Source organism: Protomyctophum parallelum (assembly GCF_964188405.1).
Source record: "Protomyctophum parallelum genome assembly, chromosome: 1".
Taxonomy (NCBI): Eukaryota; Metazoa; Chordata; class Actinopteri; order Myctophiformes; family Myctophidae; genus Protomyctophum; species Protomyctophum parallelum.
Genome location: NC_139697.1, coordinates 993,551 through 1,011,262, shown reverse-complemented (window position 1 = coordinate 1,011,262; position 17,712 = coordinate 993,551). Strand labels below are relative to the sequence as shown.

Genomic DNA, 17,712 nt, shown 5'->3' with positions numbered 1-17,712 from the left:
ACTCCTACCTGTAGTGTGCGTATCACTCCTACCTGTAGTGTGTGTATCACTCCTACCTGTAGTGTGCGTGTATCACTCCTACCTGTAGTGTGTGTATCACTCCTACCTGTAGTGTGTGTATCACTCCTACCTGTAGTGTGCGTATCACTCCTACCTGTAGTGTGCGTATCACTCCTACCTGTAGTGTGCGTATCACTCCTACCTGTAGTGTGTGTATCACTCCTACCTGTAGTGTGTGTATCACTCCTACCTGTAGTGTGCGTATCACTCCTACCTGTAGTGTGTGTATCACTCCTACCTGTAGTGTGCGTATCACTCCTACCTGTAGTGTGTGTATCACTCCTACCTGTAGTGTGTGTATCACTCCTACCTGTAGTGTGCGTATCACTCCTACCTGTAGTGTGTGTATCACTCCTACCTGTAGTGTGTGTATCACTCCTACCTGTAGTGTGTGTATCACTCCTACCTGTAGTGTGTGTATCACTCCTACCTGTAGTGTGCGTATCACTCCTACCTGTAGTGTGTGTATCACTCCTACCTGTAGTGTGCGTATCACTCCTACCTGTAGTGTGTGTATCACTCCTACCTGTAGTGTGTGTATCACTCCTACCTGTAGTGTGTGTATCACTCCTACCTGTAGTGTGTGTATCACTCCTACCTGTAGTGTGCGTATCACTCCTACCTGTAGTGTGTGTATCACTCCTACCTGTAGTGTGTGTATCACTCCTACCTGTAGTGTGTGTATCACTCCTACCTGTAGTGTGTGCGTATCACTCCTACCTGTAGTGTGCGTATCACTCCTACCTGTAGTGTGTGTGTATCACTCCTACCTGTAGTGTGTGTATCACTCCTACCTGTAGTGTGCGTATCACTCCTACCTGTAGTGTGTGTATCACTCCTACCTGTAGTGTGTGTATCACTCCTACCTGTAGTGTGCGTATCACTCCTACCTGTAGTGTGCGTATCACTCCTACCTGTAGTGTGTGTATCACTCCTACCTGTAGTGTGTGTATCACTCCTACCTGTAGTGTGCGTATCACTCCTACCTGTAGTGTGTGTGTATCACTCCTACCTGTAGTGTGTGTGTATCACTCCTACCTGTAGTGTGCATATCACTCCTACCTGTAGTGTGTGTATCACTCCTACCTGTAGTGTGCGTGTATCACTCCTACCTGTAGTGTGCGTATCACTCCTACCTGTAGTGTGTGTATCACTCCTACCTGTAGTGTGCGTATCACTCCTACCTGTAGTGTGTGTATCACTCCTACCTGTAGTGTGTGTATCACTCCTACCTGTAGTGTGTGTATCACTCCTACCTGTAGTGTGTGTATCACTCCTACCTGTAGTGTGTGTATCACTCCTACCTGTAGTGTGTGTATCACTCCTACCTGTAGTGTGCGTATCACTCCTACCTGTAGTGTGTGTATCACTCCTACCTGTAGTGTGCGTATCACTCCTACCTGTAGTGTGCGTATCACTCCTACCTGTAGTGTGTGTATCACTCCTACCTGTAGTGTGCGTATCACTCCTACCTGTAGTGTGCGTATCACTCCTACCTGTAGTGTGCGTATCACTCCTACCTGTAGTGTGCGTATCACTCCTACCTGTAGTGTGCGTATCACTCCTCATGCTGTTGGCCTCAGCCAGAGGCTCTCTGGCTCGCTTGCCGCCGCTGGCTGAGCCTGCCGCGGGTCTGGAGGCCATCTTCTTCTGCAGGTTCTCCCTGCGGGCGCGCGTTCGCTCCAGGAGTTTCTGGTAGACGGAGAAGGAGAAGAAGAAAAGTCATTATGATGCTAGGGTTCAGCGTTTACCTCCCAGAGTGTTCTACAGATGCTAGGGTTCAGCGTTTACCTCCCAGATTGTTATACAGATGCTAGGGTTCAGCGTTTACCTCCCAGATTGTTATACATATGCTAGGGTTCAGCGTTTACCTCCCAGAGTGTTATACAGATGCTAGGGTTGTTTATACAGATGCTAGGGTTCAGCGTTTACCTCCCAGATTGTTATACAGATGCTAGGGTTCAGCGTTTACCTCCCAGAGTGTTATACAGATGCTAGGGTTGTTTATACAGATGCTAGGGTTCAGCGTTTACTGCATTGTTCCCTCTTTTCTCTCTACCTTGTTGTTTGTTGACTATAGTTCATGTTTAGTGTGTGGAGATTCCCTACTCTGGGGAAATGCTGAGTCCATGTCAGGGTTTCTCATCCCTACTCTGGGGAAATGCTTAGTCCATGCCAGGGTTTCTCATCCCTACTCTGGGGAAATGCTTAGTCCATGCCAGGGTTTCTCATCCCTACTCTGGGGAAATGCTGAGTCCATGTCAGGGTTTCTCATCCCTACTCTGGGGAAATGCTGAGTCCAGTCCAGGGTTTCTCATCCCTACTCTGGGGAAATGCTTAGTCCATGTCAGGGTTTCTCATCCCTACTCTGGGGAAATGCTTAGTCCATGTCCAATAGATTTACAAGCTCACAGCGCGTCCACTCACAACGTGACGGAGACACATTGTGTGAACTTGTAGATCTGCTATATTTGGTGAATGTCACCCCCCACCACGGCCCACCAGAAAATGGAAGTGGTTAAAATATAAAACTTATTTTCAATCCGACCTTATAATGTAAACATTATATTCTCTTTAGTTTTCCTCGTGACATACTGCATCTCATGGGGAAGGATTTACATATTTACAATTTACATACCGTAATAGGACATAAATGTAAGGTTCTATGAAGTAACAAAGTAAGTCAGGGTGCCTTGGATGGGATTAAGCCATTTAGATCTGAGGACGATTCTACAAATGCCTTCTAAATCCTGAGAGTTTTCTGAAAAACCCTGTGTTTCAGTCAGTCGTTCTCACAGGGTTAAAACCCTGTGTTTCTGTCAGTCGTTCTCACAGGATTAAAACCCTGTGTTTCTGTCAGTCGTTCTCACAGGGTTAAAACCCTGTTTTCTGTCAGTCGTTCTCAAACATTTTCATGTCAAGGACGTCCCCCACAATTATATGCATTTTGGCCACCGACCCCCATATGAAAATATGTTGTTCCAGGGACCCCCCCAAAAGACCCCCCACGGACCCCCATATGAAAATATGTTGTTCCAGGGACCCCCCCAAAAGACCCCCCACGGACCCCCATATGAAAATATGTTGTTCCAGGGACCCCCCCAAAGCAAAGATTTGAGTTAAAAACGTTTTCACGATTTTTCAAAAAATAGCAGACCTACAAGCTATGAGCTTGTAGATCTGCTATTTATCAATAGCTAACGTATAACATAATGCTTAAAACACCAAAAGGTAGTTCCCGCCCAAACATACAAGAACCAGCGAGGGTCTACGTTGATATTCCATTCCAGACTGCAGTCCTATCTGATGAGGTCATGTTTCAACTAGACCTGGAATCAGCTCCAAATAAGGTCATATGCCCCCCCCCCCCCCCTCCGAGGTAACGACTGCCTGACTGGAGCTCAGCCAATAAGAACTGGCAAAGCACAAAGGCAGAGAAATAAAATAATGAAGACAGCGGCACAGACTGTACTGTACTGTACTGTGCTGTGCTGTGCTGTGCTGTGCTGTACTGTACTGTACTGTACTGTACTGTACTGTACTGTACTGTACTGTACTGTACTGTACGCCATGACATGTAAAAAGGTTGAGAGTAATCACTACTGTATTTATTTATGTACTAGTAAATGTGCTGCCTGTCTGTGTGCATCATGGGTGAATGTGAAGCACACTGACTCCTGAGAGAGTCAGAGGACTATAATAAAAGCAACGAAAAGTGATATTTTTAAAATGCATTCCCTTTATTTTCCATGGAGGCTAACTTTACTTTAGACAGGGGGTAAAATAAAATAATGAAATAACTTTACAGAAGACAGACCAACGAGTGGTTCTAAATGCTGCTGCATGATTCTTTGTGGAAAAAACTAGTAGTAGAACTAGAAACTGTCCTAATAATTCATAATTAATTTTGAATGCATTTTATTTTTTGGGGGGGAGAGAGACCCAAGAGGTGTGATGTTCTGTTAACCCATTCAGACCTGAGGACGATTCTACAAAGTTCTTCTAAATCCTGTTCAGAAGAAGTTTTCTGAAAACCCCTGTGTTTCTATGTCAGCGGTGCTCACAGGGTTAAAACCCCTGTGTTTCTATGTCAGCGGTGCTCACAGGGTTAAAACCCCTGTGTTTCTATGTCAGCGGTGCTCACAGGGTTAAAACCCCTGTGTTTCTATGTCAGCGGTGCTCACAGGGTTAAAACCCCTGTGTTTCTATGTCAGCTGTGCTCACAGGGTTAAAACCCCTGTGTTTCTATGTCAGCGGTGCTCACAGGGTTAAAACCCTGTGTTTCTATGTCAGCGGTGCTCACAGGGTTAAAACCCCTGTGTTTCTATGTCAGCGGTGCTCACAGGGTTAAAACCCTGTGTTTCTATGTCAGCGGTGCTCACAGGGTTAAAACCCTGTGTTTCTATGTCAGCGGTGCTCAAACCTTTTTTTCTTTTTTTTCATGTCAAGGACCCCCAGAGTTATCTGCATTTGGCCGCGGACCCCCATCTCAAAATATGTAGTTCCAGCAGGGACCCCCCCCAGACGTAAAGATCTGAGTTAAAAAAACGTTCGCTCTGAAAGAATATATTCAAAGAATCGCGCCACATTTTCACGATTTTTCGAAAATAGCAGACCTACAAGCTCGTAGCGCGGCACTCGGTGCCGCGCTATGAGCTTGTAGATCTGCTATTTTTCAATAGCTCTCATAATCTCATAGTTTGTAAATGTGATCCAGAACGATGCAGCACTAGTTGGCTGTCCAATTCATTGTAGTTAACTAGTTACTCTTGTGTTTTTGCTACCAGAGAGTCTAAAGTCTTTAAGCACTTTGATGTTGTGTCCGTTTAAAGCCACAGTCGTTATGGCAATTATGACAATTCTTGTCACATTTATTTTGAGCAACTCCTTCAGCGCCACCTAATGGTCACCAATTTAGGCTTTGAGTGCCAATTCTCCCATTATAAAGAAAGAAAGAAATTGTAATTCTATTATGCATGTAATGTGCATGTCATCATCACCATGTACACCAGATTAGAGGGATTTTCTAAATATCGTCTGTGGCATCCGGTACTGGCAATTAGACGTCTTAATTGATGTTTATGGCTCGCAAAAAGCCATGCATGCAGCACTAGTTCTAACACACAGATAACAGACATGTGTTTGTTCCATCCCATCTCCCCCCCCCCCTCCTCTGAGTCAAAGTGTCATGAGAGCTGATTTACTGCCCTGTTAGTCTCCCTGTAGCCTCGATACCCAGGCTTTCATTTCGTCTGCGCGAAAGATGAAAGCCTGGAAAAAGCCGTGGGCTGAACCAGTCTAAAAGTGGGAGTCAACCCTTCCGGGTGGGCGTCGCTCTAAATTATGTGACGTAGCGCTGCACTAGGGGGGAGAGGAGGGGCCGGGGGTGACGGACAGATCGATGAGATCCAATCAGGGTGCGCGCATTTCAGAGGCGCGACCCGCCCCTCTAGACCAGAAATGTCTCTGCTTAGGTCAGGCTAGTCTCCCTGTGACAACAAGACCAAACACATTCCCGCGGCTCGTAGAATTCCTCCAGGCAACTCTACTCTACGTGTGGAAAACATGACTCGCTGCCGTTTTTAAAACGGCCATTCATTCCTAAGGAATGACACACACACACACACACACACACACACACACACACACACACACACACACACACACACACACACACACACACACACACACACACACACACACACACACACACACACACACACACACACACACACACACACACACACACACACACACACACACACACACACACACACACACACACACACACACACACACACACACACACACACACAGCTGCCGTTTGCGGTTCCTGGATTTGAACTGTAGGATTCTATTGGTTGAGGGAAGGGAACATCATGCCACATGATGATGGAAAAAAGCCTCTTTCTGTGGGCGGGAACCCCCTTTTGGTGTTTTAAAGCATTATGTTACACTTTAGCTATTGAAAAATAGCAGATCCACAAGCTCATACGAGCTTGTAGATCTGCTATTTTCGAAAAATCGTGAAAATCTTTGAATACATTCTTTCAGAGCGAACGTTTTTATTTTTAACTCAAATCATTACGTCTGGGGGGTCCCTGCTGGAACTACATATTTTGAGATGGGGGTCCGCGGCCAAATGCAGATAATTCCGGGGGTCCTTGACATGAAAAAGGTTGAGCACCGCTGACATAGAAAACTGTCAGGCAGCATGGATGAACTTTTTTTTTTTTTAAAGGAGAAGACAAATAATATCATTGCAGTCAGCTAGAAACCTTGTATCTATTTTTTTTAATATACAACATTATACATTTTCCTAAATTAATTCTGTCCATGCTCTGCTTTGCTTCATCCCACACAACAGAATAAATGGAAAATAGCAGAGCTACATGCTCACAACACGCCGTGGTGAGAAGTGTTGGGAGCTTGTAGATCGGCTATTTTCACCATTTATAAATATTTCGACTGACTAGTAGACAGACCCAGGACTGACTGACTAGTGGACAGACAGACCCAGGACTGACTGACTATAGTGGACAGACCCAGGGCTGACTGACTAGTGGACAGACCCAGGACTGATTGACTAGTGGACAGACCCAGGGCTGACTGACTAGTGGACAGACAGACCCAGGGCTGACTGACTACTGACTAGTGGACAGACCCAGGGCTGACTAACTACTGACCTACTGACTAGTGGACAGACCCAGGGCTGACTAACTAGTGGACAGACCCAGGACTGACTGACTAGTGGACAGACAGACCCAGGGCTGACTGACTACTGGACAGAACAGACCCAGGACTGACTGACTAGTGGACAGACCCAGGACTGACTGACTACTGACCTACTGACTAGTGGACAGACCCAGGGCTGACCGACTACTGACCTACTGACTAGTGGACAGACCCAGGGCTGACTGACTAGTGGACAGACCCAGGGCTGACTGACTAGTGGACAGACCCAGGGCTGACTGACTAGTGGACAGACCCAGGGCTGACTGACTAGTGGACAGAGTAGACCCAGGGCTGACTGACTAGTGGACAGAGTAGACCCAGGGCTGACTGACTAGTGGACAGAGTAGACCCAGGACTGACTGACTAGTGGACAGACCCAGGGCTGACTGACTAGTGGACAGAACAGACCCAGGACTGACTGACTAGTAGACAGACCCAGGGCTGACTGACTAGTGGACAGACCCAGGGCTGACTGACTAGTGGACAGAACAGACCCAGGACTGACTGACTAGTGGACAGACCCAGGGCTGACTGACTAGTGGACAGAACAGACCCAGGACTGACTGACTAGTAGACAGACCCAGGGCTGACTGACTAGTGGACAGAACAGACCCAGGGCTGACTGACTAGTAGACAGACCCAGGGCTGACTGACTAGTGGACAGAACAGACCCAGGGCTGACTGACTAGTGGACAGACAGACCCAGGACTGACTGACTAGTGGACAGACAGACTCAGGACTGACTGACTATAGTGGACAGACCCAGGGCTGACCGACTGACATACTGTTCCTTAAAACGGAAATGAACGGTTAGTTAGACCAGACCACTGGTGCTCAAGGCCTGGTCCGAGGACCTCCAGGGGTCCATATGGATGCTTTGCTAGTATGCTGTCATATAATAATAATAATAATAATAATAATAATGGGTGGGTCTGTGGCCAAATGCAAACTAATAAAACTGGGTGTGATTGAAATCAGAAAGGTTGAGAATGAGTGGAGATTTACAACAGCCGGCATGTTGACACTGGGCGCGTTCGGAAATAGCGCACTGAGCCCACTGTGCAATGCAAACTAATAGGCGAGTGTGCTCCGGTGTGGTATTTCCGAACGCGCCCACTGTATCAGCCATTATCAGATACAGAGCACAGTTAAAAGGTCAAGATTCTACTAAAGACTTCATAAAAATATATTTTAGTATATAGAATATAGTGATAGTAATAACTAGTCAACCAAACATGAATCACTGTCTGGGTCATTAAGTATTGCTTTTCCCCCTAACCGTGTGTGTGTGTAAAAAAAACTAAAAATACTTTTAACTAAAGGAAAAATAATGAATAAGTTGCAGCTGCAGCATTATACTAATTGTCATTAAATTCCAGTTAGCTTTAGTTGTATTTGTGTGTCACATTATGCTGCTGTAACGTCTTAATTCACGGATTAATACAGTATATTATAGCAATAATAAAATATCAAAGCATATGTGACAGTTGACACAAAACAATGGCCATGTGAATGAAAGAAAGAGGCATCTTATCCACCACCGCCCCCCCCCCTCCCTCCCCCTCACTGGATAGAAGTGTACATTTGTATAATTGTCTCTAAATGTTTTTGATGAATTGAACAAGGTGGACCCTCTTGTAAACAAGTGTAATGCTGTATGGTGTCGTCCACTCACAGTTAACAGTCTTTGTAAGTTTGTATTGAGTTTGTGCTTGAAATGTACTGTAATTCTGCAAAACTGTTAATAAATATTTCCAATCAATCAAACAGTCAAAAAGCATTCGGTGCTATAGTGGTCAATCCAGCGACTGGTTAATATCATAATTATAACACACATAAACTGACACATTAACGTCAAAACGATAATAAATAACTGAGGCGTGGTTCTTGTTGGTTTTCTTCCCGAATAACTGACACAATAAAAGTTAACGTTAGCGTTAGCCTTGCGGTGCTAACTGCTGCGATAGCATGATAAATAAACCTCACAGACAGAGTGGAATAAATAATAAATACTGACCTCAGTGAAAGGGTCCATTCCGTTCCCTGCGTTAATAATATAGATATGTGATTGTTATTGTGATTCTTCCTTCCTCTTCTCTTCTCTTTCTTCACAAACAAACAAACTGTTCTGTTCCAAAGTCGAAATTTGAATTTCAGCGCTGAGCGGCACGGCGCATGCGCACCACACGGTCTGCTGTGACTGTGACGCGCAAAGGAGCGGGAGGACCAATCACAGCGAAGAGGGAGCGATGACAGACGTGCGCTCTGAGCCAATCGGTGAGCAGACCAGCACCCACCAACCCAGATGATGATGACGACAGACGTCTTTTAGACCTGCCTACTGTATCCGGTGATACTGGTTCCGTTTGATAGAAGTCATTTCAGTTCAGTTTTAAGTCTACGTCTACGATTTATTTAATAAATGTATGATTTTATTTAATACAGCATAAAACTCTGATACAAGTTAAAATTAAAAGGCCTGTGTTCAAAATGTTAGTTGAGTAAAAGTACAAACGTTTTGGCATCAAAATATATATTTTAAACTAAAGAACCCATTTATTTAGTATATGTTTTAGTATATTTGCATGCCATTACGTTTGTACTTTTACTTGACTAATGTTTTGTAAAATAATTAGTAATAAATGTTTGAAAAAATGTATAGAATGGGGCTAAAGTGACCAATGCGTGCTTTATAAATTTGTAGTGGAAATACCGCTCAAAGCCACAGTTTCAATCATACCTACAACATACACCGTAATGCGCAGTTTGGCCAAGAGAGGGAGACAAATACTTAAAGGATTATCCAATGTTTCTGTTGACAGCTCTGCTCCTAAAATAATAATATTATTAAAAAAAAAACCTCTATCGAGACGTTGTATGTGTGTGCCAAATTAATTATACCATATTCTTTCAAATAAAATAGTTTAAGAAATATATGAAACGAACTTCATCTCCCATAAACTCTGACGTTTCTGTAATGACGTTGGCTAGCCACCCGTGTTGCCATGTCTGCTTATTATAAGTGACTTTGGGCAAATTAGTAGATATTTGAAAATAGTACATCATTGAAGGTGGACCCACTGGACCCTGTTGTAAACAGGTCGTGTAAATTTTATGGTGTCGTCCTCTCACAGCTAACAGTTGAAATGTACTGTAATACTGTTAATAAATACTCCAATCAATCAATCAAGCAAGCAAGCAATCAATCAATCAATTAATCAATACAAAGGCACTGTGGCCGTTACACTGATATAGCATTACACTTGTGTACAACAACTAGGGTCCACCATTTTCAATTAATCAGAACATTTAGAGACGTACAAATATACAATTCTATATAAATTAAAAAACAGGAACGGAATGGAAGGGGGTGGGGGGGAGTTGCTTGTTTCTGTCCCAAAAACCTGGCAACACTGCAAGCCACAAAACCATGGCAACCAAAAACAGCCCAGAAGAGTAGAGATCCATCCATCCATAGCAGAGTCTCATCTCATCTCCCTGCCTCTGGGACTGTTTGGCTGGGAGAACATGTTATGTTAATATGTTATATTATCACCAGGTTAATGTCATAAAGGACCATAGTATGTCCACGCTGCCTTACTTAATGTAGATGTCTGTTTACTCCACTGAAGCTAATCAGTTAGCTCATGAAGCTAACTGTATTATTTATAACTGCACTGGAAGCTGCGTCGGTTGAAAACACAGACTGTCTACAGAGATGCTGGACTCTATAAAAGTGACAGGTAACGTTGACACTTTGTTTTTTAACTTATACTCTTATTATTATCGGTGTCAAAGTAATACGTTAAAAGTATTAGTAGTGTCTGTGTTAATTATTAGCTGTTAATATCCCCCTTACTTTGACCTTCATGTTGTTCAAAGTGAATGCTGACTTGCTGAGACATTGTTTTCTGTACTTCTGTAACTGAACAAAGTAACACTTTATATAACAATGATTACTGTCACAATATAGAGCTATTTAACACTGTTACTAAACACACTCTATAGCAATGATTACTGTCACAATATAGAGCTATTTAACACTGTTACTGAACACACTATAGCAATGATTACTGTCACAATATAGAGCTATTTAACACTGTTACTGAACACACTCTATAGCAATGATTACTGTCACAATATAGAGCTATTTAACACTGTTACTGAACACACTCTATAGCAATGATTACTGTCATAATATAGAGCTATTTAACACTGTTACTGAACACACACTATAGCAATGATTACTGTCATAATATAGAGCTATTTAACACTGTCACTGAACACACACTATAGCAATGATTAATGTCACAATATAGAGCTATTTAACACTGTCACTGAACACTCTCTATAGCAATGATTACTGTCACAATATAGAGCTATTTAACACTGTTACTGAACACACTAGCAATGATTACTGTCACAATATAGAGCTATGTAACACTGTTACTGAACACACTATAGCAATGATTACTGTCACAATATAGAGCTATTTAACACTGTTACTGAACACACTCTATAGCAATGATTACTGTCATAATATAGAGCTATTTAACACTGTTACTGAACACACTCTATAACAATGATTACTGTCACAATATAGAGCTATTTAACACTGTTACTGAACACACTCTATAGCAATGATTTCTGTCATAATATAGAGCTATTTAACACTGTTACTGAACACACTCTATAACAATGATTACTGTCATAATATAGAGCTATTTAACACTGTTACTGAACACACTCTATAGCAATGATTACTGTCATAATATATAGCTATTTAACACTGTTACTGAACACACTATAGCAATGATCACTGTCACAATATAGAGCTATTTAACACTGTTACTGAACACACTCTATAGCAATGATTACTGTCACAATATAGAGCTATTTAACACTGTTACTAAACACACTCTATAGCAATGATTACTGTCACAATATAGAGCTATTTAACACTGTTACTGAACACACACTATAGCAATGATTACTGTCATAATATAGAGCTATTTAACACTGTTACTGAACACACTATAGCAATGATTACTGTCACAATATAGAGCTATTTAACACTGTTACTAAACACACTCTATAGCAATGATTACTGTCATAATATAGAGCTATTTAACACTGTTACTGAACACACTATAGCAATGATTACTGTCACAATATAGAGCTATTTAACACTGTTACTGAACACACACTATAGCAATGATTACTGTCACAATATAGAGCTATTTAACACTGTTACTGAACACACTCTATAGCAATGATTACTGTCACAATATAGAGCTATTTAACACTGTTACTGAACACACTCTATAGCAATGATTACTGTCACAATATAGAGCTATTTAACACTGTTACTGAACACACTCTATAGCAATGATTACTGTCACAATATAGAGCTATTTAACACTGTCACTGAACACACTCTATAGCAATGATTAATGTCACAATATAGAGCTATTTAACACTGTCACTGAACACACTCTATAGCAATGATTACTGTCATAATATAGAGCTATTTAACACTGTTACTGAACACACTCTATAGCAATGATTAATGTCACAATATAGAGCTATTTAACACTGTTACTGAACACACACTATAGCAATGATTACTGTCACAATATAGAGCTATTTAACACTGTTACTGAACACACTATAGCAATGATTACTGTCACAATATAGAGCTATTTAACACTGTTACTGAACACACTATAGCAATGATTAGTGTCACAATATAGAGCTATTTAACACTGTTACTGAACACACTATAGCAATGATTACTGTGAAGTCAACTTAGAGAAATGGAGAGCAAGTGGTTAAATCTGGACAGACAATCATTGCCACCGACACTCAGCTGATTGTCACTCACTCACTCCCCAATTGCCTGAGTAATCAGCATCAGTGCATTCACTGCACCTGAGAGTAGGGCATTGGCCAAACACAGGAAACACACAAACCTCCATGAGAAACAGCAGTGTGCATCCAAAGAGGAGCAACACCCACTGAAACAGCAAAGCAGAACGATAATATTGACACTGCTACTGAACACACACTCTCTAGCAATGAGTGTGCTACTTTCATAATATTAACACTGTTACTGAACACACACACTCTCTAGCAATGAGTGGGCTACTTTCATAATACTGAACACACTCTCTAGCAATGAGTGGGCTAATTTCATAATATTGACACTGTTACTGAACACTCTGAGTGTACAGCAAACGTAGCCTCGGCCTGGAGGCGAACCTCTATTCCTTGTGTGCTGCGACTGCGTGCACACAGCATGCTGCTTCTGCGTGCACACAGCATGCTGCTTCTGCGTGCACACAGCATGCTGCTTCTGCGTGCACACAGCATGCTGCTTCTGCGTGCACACAGCGTGCTGCTTCTGCGTGCACACAGCGTGCTGCTTCTGCGTGCACACAGCGTGCTGCTTCTGCGTGCACACAGTGTGCTGCGTGCACACAGCATGCTGCTTCTGTGTGCACACAGTGTGCTGCTTCTGCGTGCACACAGTGTGCTGCGTGCACACAGCATGCTGCTTCTGCGTGCACACAGTGTGCTGCGTTCACACAGTGTGCTGCTTCTGCGTGCACACAGTGTGCTTCGTGCACACAGCGTGCTGCTTCTGCGTTCACACAGTGTGCTGCGACTGCGTGCACACAGCGTGCTGCTTCTGCGTTCACACAGTGTGCTGTGTGAGGCGATGTGTTTGTCCAGTGCATGGTTCACAGCTTCTAGAAAGAGAATGGTGGTGATGATGATCTGATGATGATCCATGTGATGTCTCCAGGCTCTGTGTGGCATGCTGAGTCCTCTGCCGTGCACCGGGCACTGTCACGACTCACCAGGCACCACTGGAACAACTACTCACATTTAATATACTTCAGTACAAGTATCCATATACTCCAACGGAGAAATACTCTGCTGCAAGTATAGTAAAAGTCCGGAATAAGAAATGTACTCGAGTAAAGGTATACAAAATAAATGTTCTTAGAGTAGCAGAACGAAAATGCATCGCCTGGATGCAACTGGGACGTATCCTCAGTCATGTATCCTAAGGTCATCGGGGTTTCAACTGGGACGTATCCTCAGTCATGTATCCTAAGGTCATCGGGGTTTCAACTGGGACGTATCCTCAGTCATGTATCCCAAGGTCATCGGGGTTTCAACTGGGACGTATCCTCAGTCATGTATCCTAAGGTCATCGGGGGTTTCAACTGGGACGTATCCTCAGTCATGTATCCTAAGGTCATCAGGGTTTCAACTGGGACGTATCCTCAGTCATGTATCCCAAGGTCATCGGGGTTTCAACTGGGACGTATCCTCAGTCATGTATCCTAAGGTCATCGGGGGTTTCAACTGGGACGTATCCTCAGTCATGTATCCTAAGGTCATCGGGGGTTTCAACTGGGACGTATCCTCAGTCATGTATCCTAAGGTCATCGGGGGTTTCAACTGGGACGTATCCTCAGTCATGTATCCTAAGGTCATCGGGGGTTTCAACTGGGACGTATCCTCAGTCATGTATCCTAAGGTCATCGGGGTTTCAAATGGGACGTATCCTCAGTCATGTATCCTAAGGTCATCGGGGTTTCAACTGGGACGTATCCTCAGTCATGTATCCTAAGGTCATCGGGGTTTCAACTGGGACGTATCCTCAGTCATGTATCCTAAGGTCATCGGGGTTTCAACTGGGACGTATCCTCAGTAAAGTACGCAGATTGCTCCGTTTCAAGTTTGCGAGGCATTGTGAGTTTGTAGATCTGCTATTTTCACAATCTTTTGAAAATAGCAGATCTACAAGCTCACATAGCAATGCGTTGAGAGCAGTATAACATAGGGCTTAATTGGTAAATCGGTTATATGTTTTGTAATAATTGAAATCTAAAGTAACATCTCAGATTTGCCTCTGAGAGTGTAGTAGAATAATAAATAATTGGAAAATGGAAATACTTGAGTAAAGTAAATGTACTTTATCCTTACTGATGTCATCTCTATACAGTGAGTAAAGTAAATGTACTTTATCCTTAATGATGTCATCTCTATACAGTGGGTCATCACATCTGAGACTGACTCATCTCTTAGTGCTGACATCACTGTAATGCAGTTGGAAAGTAACTAAGTACATGCACTCAACTACTCTACTTAAGCACAACTTTAAAGTGCAAAATGATTGTACTTTGTCTTTATTTTATTAACTACAATTATTTGACAGCTTTACTTAGTAGTTACTAGATTGTGTTTATTATATCAAAACACACAAACCACAGCGGTCCTGTATATTTTGTATATTTCGGCCATTTGAAAATAGCCAATCTAAATGTATAGATATTTTCAACACATTTTGAACTTGTGCGACAATGAGTTCTACGGGACTTCTACTTGTAACAGAGTACTTCTCCATCATCCATCTTCAACCGCTTATCCGTAGTCGGGTCGCGGGGGCAACAGCTCCACCAGAGTGCTCCAGACTCCTGGGGGATTCCGAGACGTTCCAAAGCCAGTGAGTCGATGTATTTCCTCCAACTGGTCCTTGGTCTCCTCCCAGTGGAGATATAATCAATCTGGTCCTTGGTCTGCCCCGGGGTCTCCTCCCAGTGGGACGAGGCATCCTAACCAGATGCCCCGAACCACCTAAGCTGGCTCCTTTCCAGGCGAAGAAGCAGCGACTCTACTCCGAGTCTCTCTCGCCTGACTGAACTTCTCACCCTATCTCTAAGGGAGATGCCAGCCACCCGTTGAAGAAAACCAATTTCAGCCGCTTGTCGCAAACCTTATTCTTTTGGTCATTGAGTGACCCACACTTCATGACCAAATATGTGAGAGTAGGAACGAAGATTTCTCTGGCTCAACTTCTATATTGCAGACAGTATTGGTACTTCTACTGTAAGTGAAACATGCAGCACTTGTCCCCTCACTGCTGTAGCGGACACGCCTCTCACGTTAAGGTCAGTTTAGTTTGCGTTTAGATTGAGCGGTGAGTGATCGACTGGACAGCCCATGTTATGTAAGAGAGGAGAGGAGAGGGGGTAAGAGCAACCAGCAGCATTCATCCACAGACTCACACAGAGCTCTCTGCCTCTCTTAAAGGAATGAATGGACTCTAATGTGAACTCTGAAGGAGAATAGCTTTTATTTCTACACTTCATCAGAGGTTTATTCTATTCTATCTATAGGTAAGCTACTACTTTACCATTCTGCAGAGACGGGAATGTTCTAGAATATCAGCAACTTCATAACTTTACTTATCGTCTTAGCGATAGTGTAAATTATGCATTTATAAAGCGCCTTTAAAGCGCCTTGCTCAAGGACACTTGGACACTAACTCTGGGGGAGTTTTGTTGACTTTTTGTTTTTATTAACGATAATCGAAACAGAAAATATATATATTTTATAAATATATGATATAAAATAATGGCCACTGAAGCCACTATTTTATATTCCGTCGCACTAAGGAGTCACAGAGAAACACTAAGACACTAAGGAGTCACAGAGAAAGAACACTAAGACACTAAGGAGTCACAGAGAAAGAACACTAAGACACTAAGGAGTCACAGAGAAAGAACACTAAGACACTAAGGAGTCACAGAGAAACACTAAGACACTAAGGAGTCACAGAGAAAGAACACTAAGACACTAAGGAGTCACAGAGAAACACTAAGACACTAAGACACTAAGACACTAAGACACTAAGGAGTCACAGAGAAACACTAAGACACTAAGGAGTCACAGAGAAAGAACACTAAGACACTAAGGAGTCACAGAGAAACACTAAGACACTAAGGAGTCACAGAGAAACACTAAGACACTAAGGAGTCACAGAGAAACACTAAGACACTAAGGAGTCACAGAGAAACACTAAGACACTAAGGAGTCACAGAGAAACACTAAGACACTAAGGAGTCACAGAGAAACACTAAGACACTTCATAACCGCTCTCAAAGGGCACCTACGGATGGCTGCAATTCGAAACTGGCCTCTGTAAAATCTCAATCCCCCCCACCCCCATTTTCCCTCACTGTATATTGTATCTTTTCCCTTTTTTGCTTCCCATATGATGAATTCCTGTTCTGTTCTTTAGCTACATAGAAATGTCTATTTGTATGTCTCTAAATGTTTGTATGTCTTTAAATGTTTTGATGAATTGAACAATGTGGACCCTGTTGTAAACAAGTGTAATGCTTAATTGGGTCGTCCACTCACAGTTGACAGTCTTTGTATTGAGTTTGTGCTTAAAATGTACTGTAAATTCTACAAACTGTTAATAAAGATTTCAATCAATCAATCGAGTCACAGAGAAAGAACACTAAGACACTAAGACACTAAGGAGTCACAGAGAAACACTAAGACACTAAGGAGTCACAGAGAAAGAACACTAAGACACTAAGGAGTCACAGAGAAAGAACACTAAGACACTAAGGAGTCACAGAGAAACACTAAGACACTAAGGAGTCACAGAGAAAGAACACTAAGACACTAAGGAGTCACATAGAAACACTAAGACACTAAGGAGTCACAGAGAAACACTAAGACACTAAGGAGTCACAGAGAAAGAACACTAAGACACTAAGGAGTCACAGAGAAAGAACACTAAGACACTAAGTAGTCACAGAGAAAGAACACTAAGACACTAAGGAGTCACAGAGAAACACTAAGACACTAAGACACTAAGGAGTCACAGAGAAAGAACACTAAGACACTAAGGAGTCACAGAGAAAGAACACTAAGACACTAAGTAGTCACAGAGAAAGAACACTAAGACACTAAGGAGTCACAGAGAAACACTAAGACACTAAGGAGTCACAGAGAAACACTAAGACACTAAGGAGTCACAGAGAAACACTAAGACACTAAGACACTAAGGAGTCACAGAGAAAGAACACTGAGACACTAAGGAGT

At 42.7% G+C, this 17,712-nt stretch overlaps 1 protein-coding gene across 1 annotated transcript in view; it reads right to left on the bottom strand.

The window, feature by feature from the left end:
• The window catches only part of anln (anillin, actin binding protein), a 53,624-nt gene extending 44,711 nt beyond the window's left edge, over positions 1-8,913 (bottom strand). Inside the window, exons 1-2 of the mRNA XM_083784501.1 lie at positions 8,813-8,913; positions 1,605-1,752 (exon numbers count right to left, since the gene is read on the bottom strand). Coding sequence (XP_083640627.1) covers positions 1,605-1,752; positions 8,813-8,830 — 166 coding nt within the window. The 5' untranslated portion in view covers positions 8,831-8,913. The remainder of the gene's footprint in view (positions 1-1,604; positions 1,753-8,812) is intronic.
• Between the last annotated feature and the right edge of the window lie 8,799 nt (positions 8,914-17,712).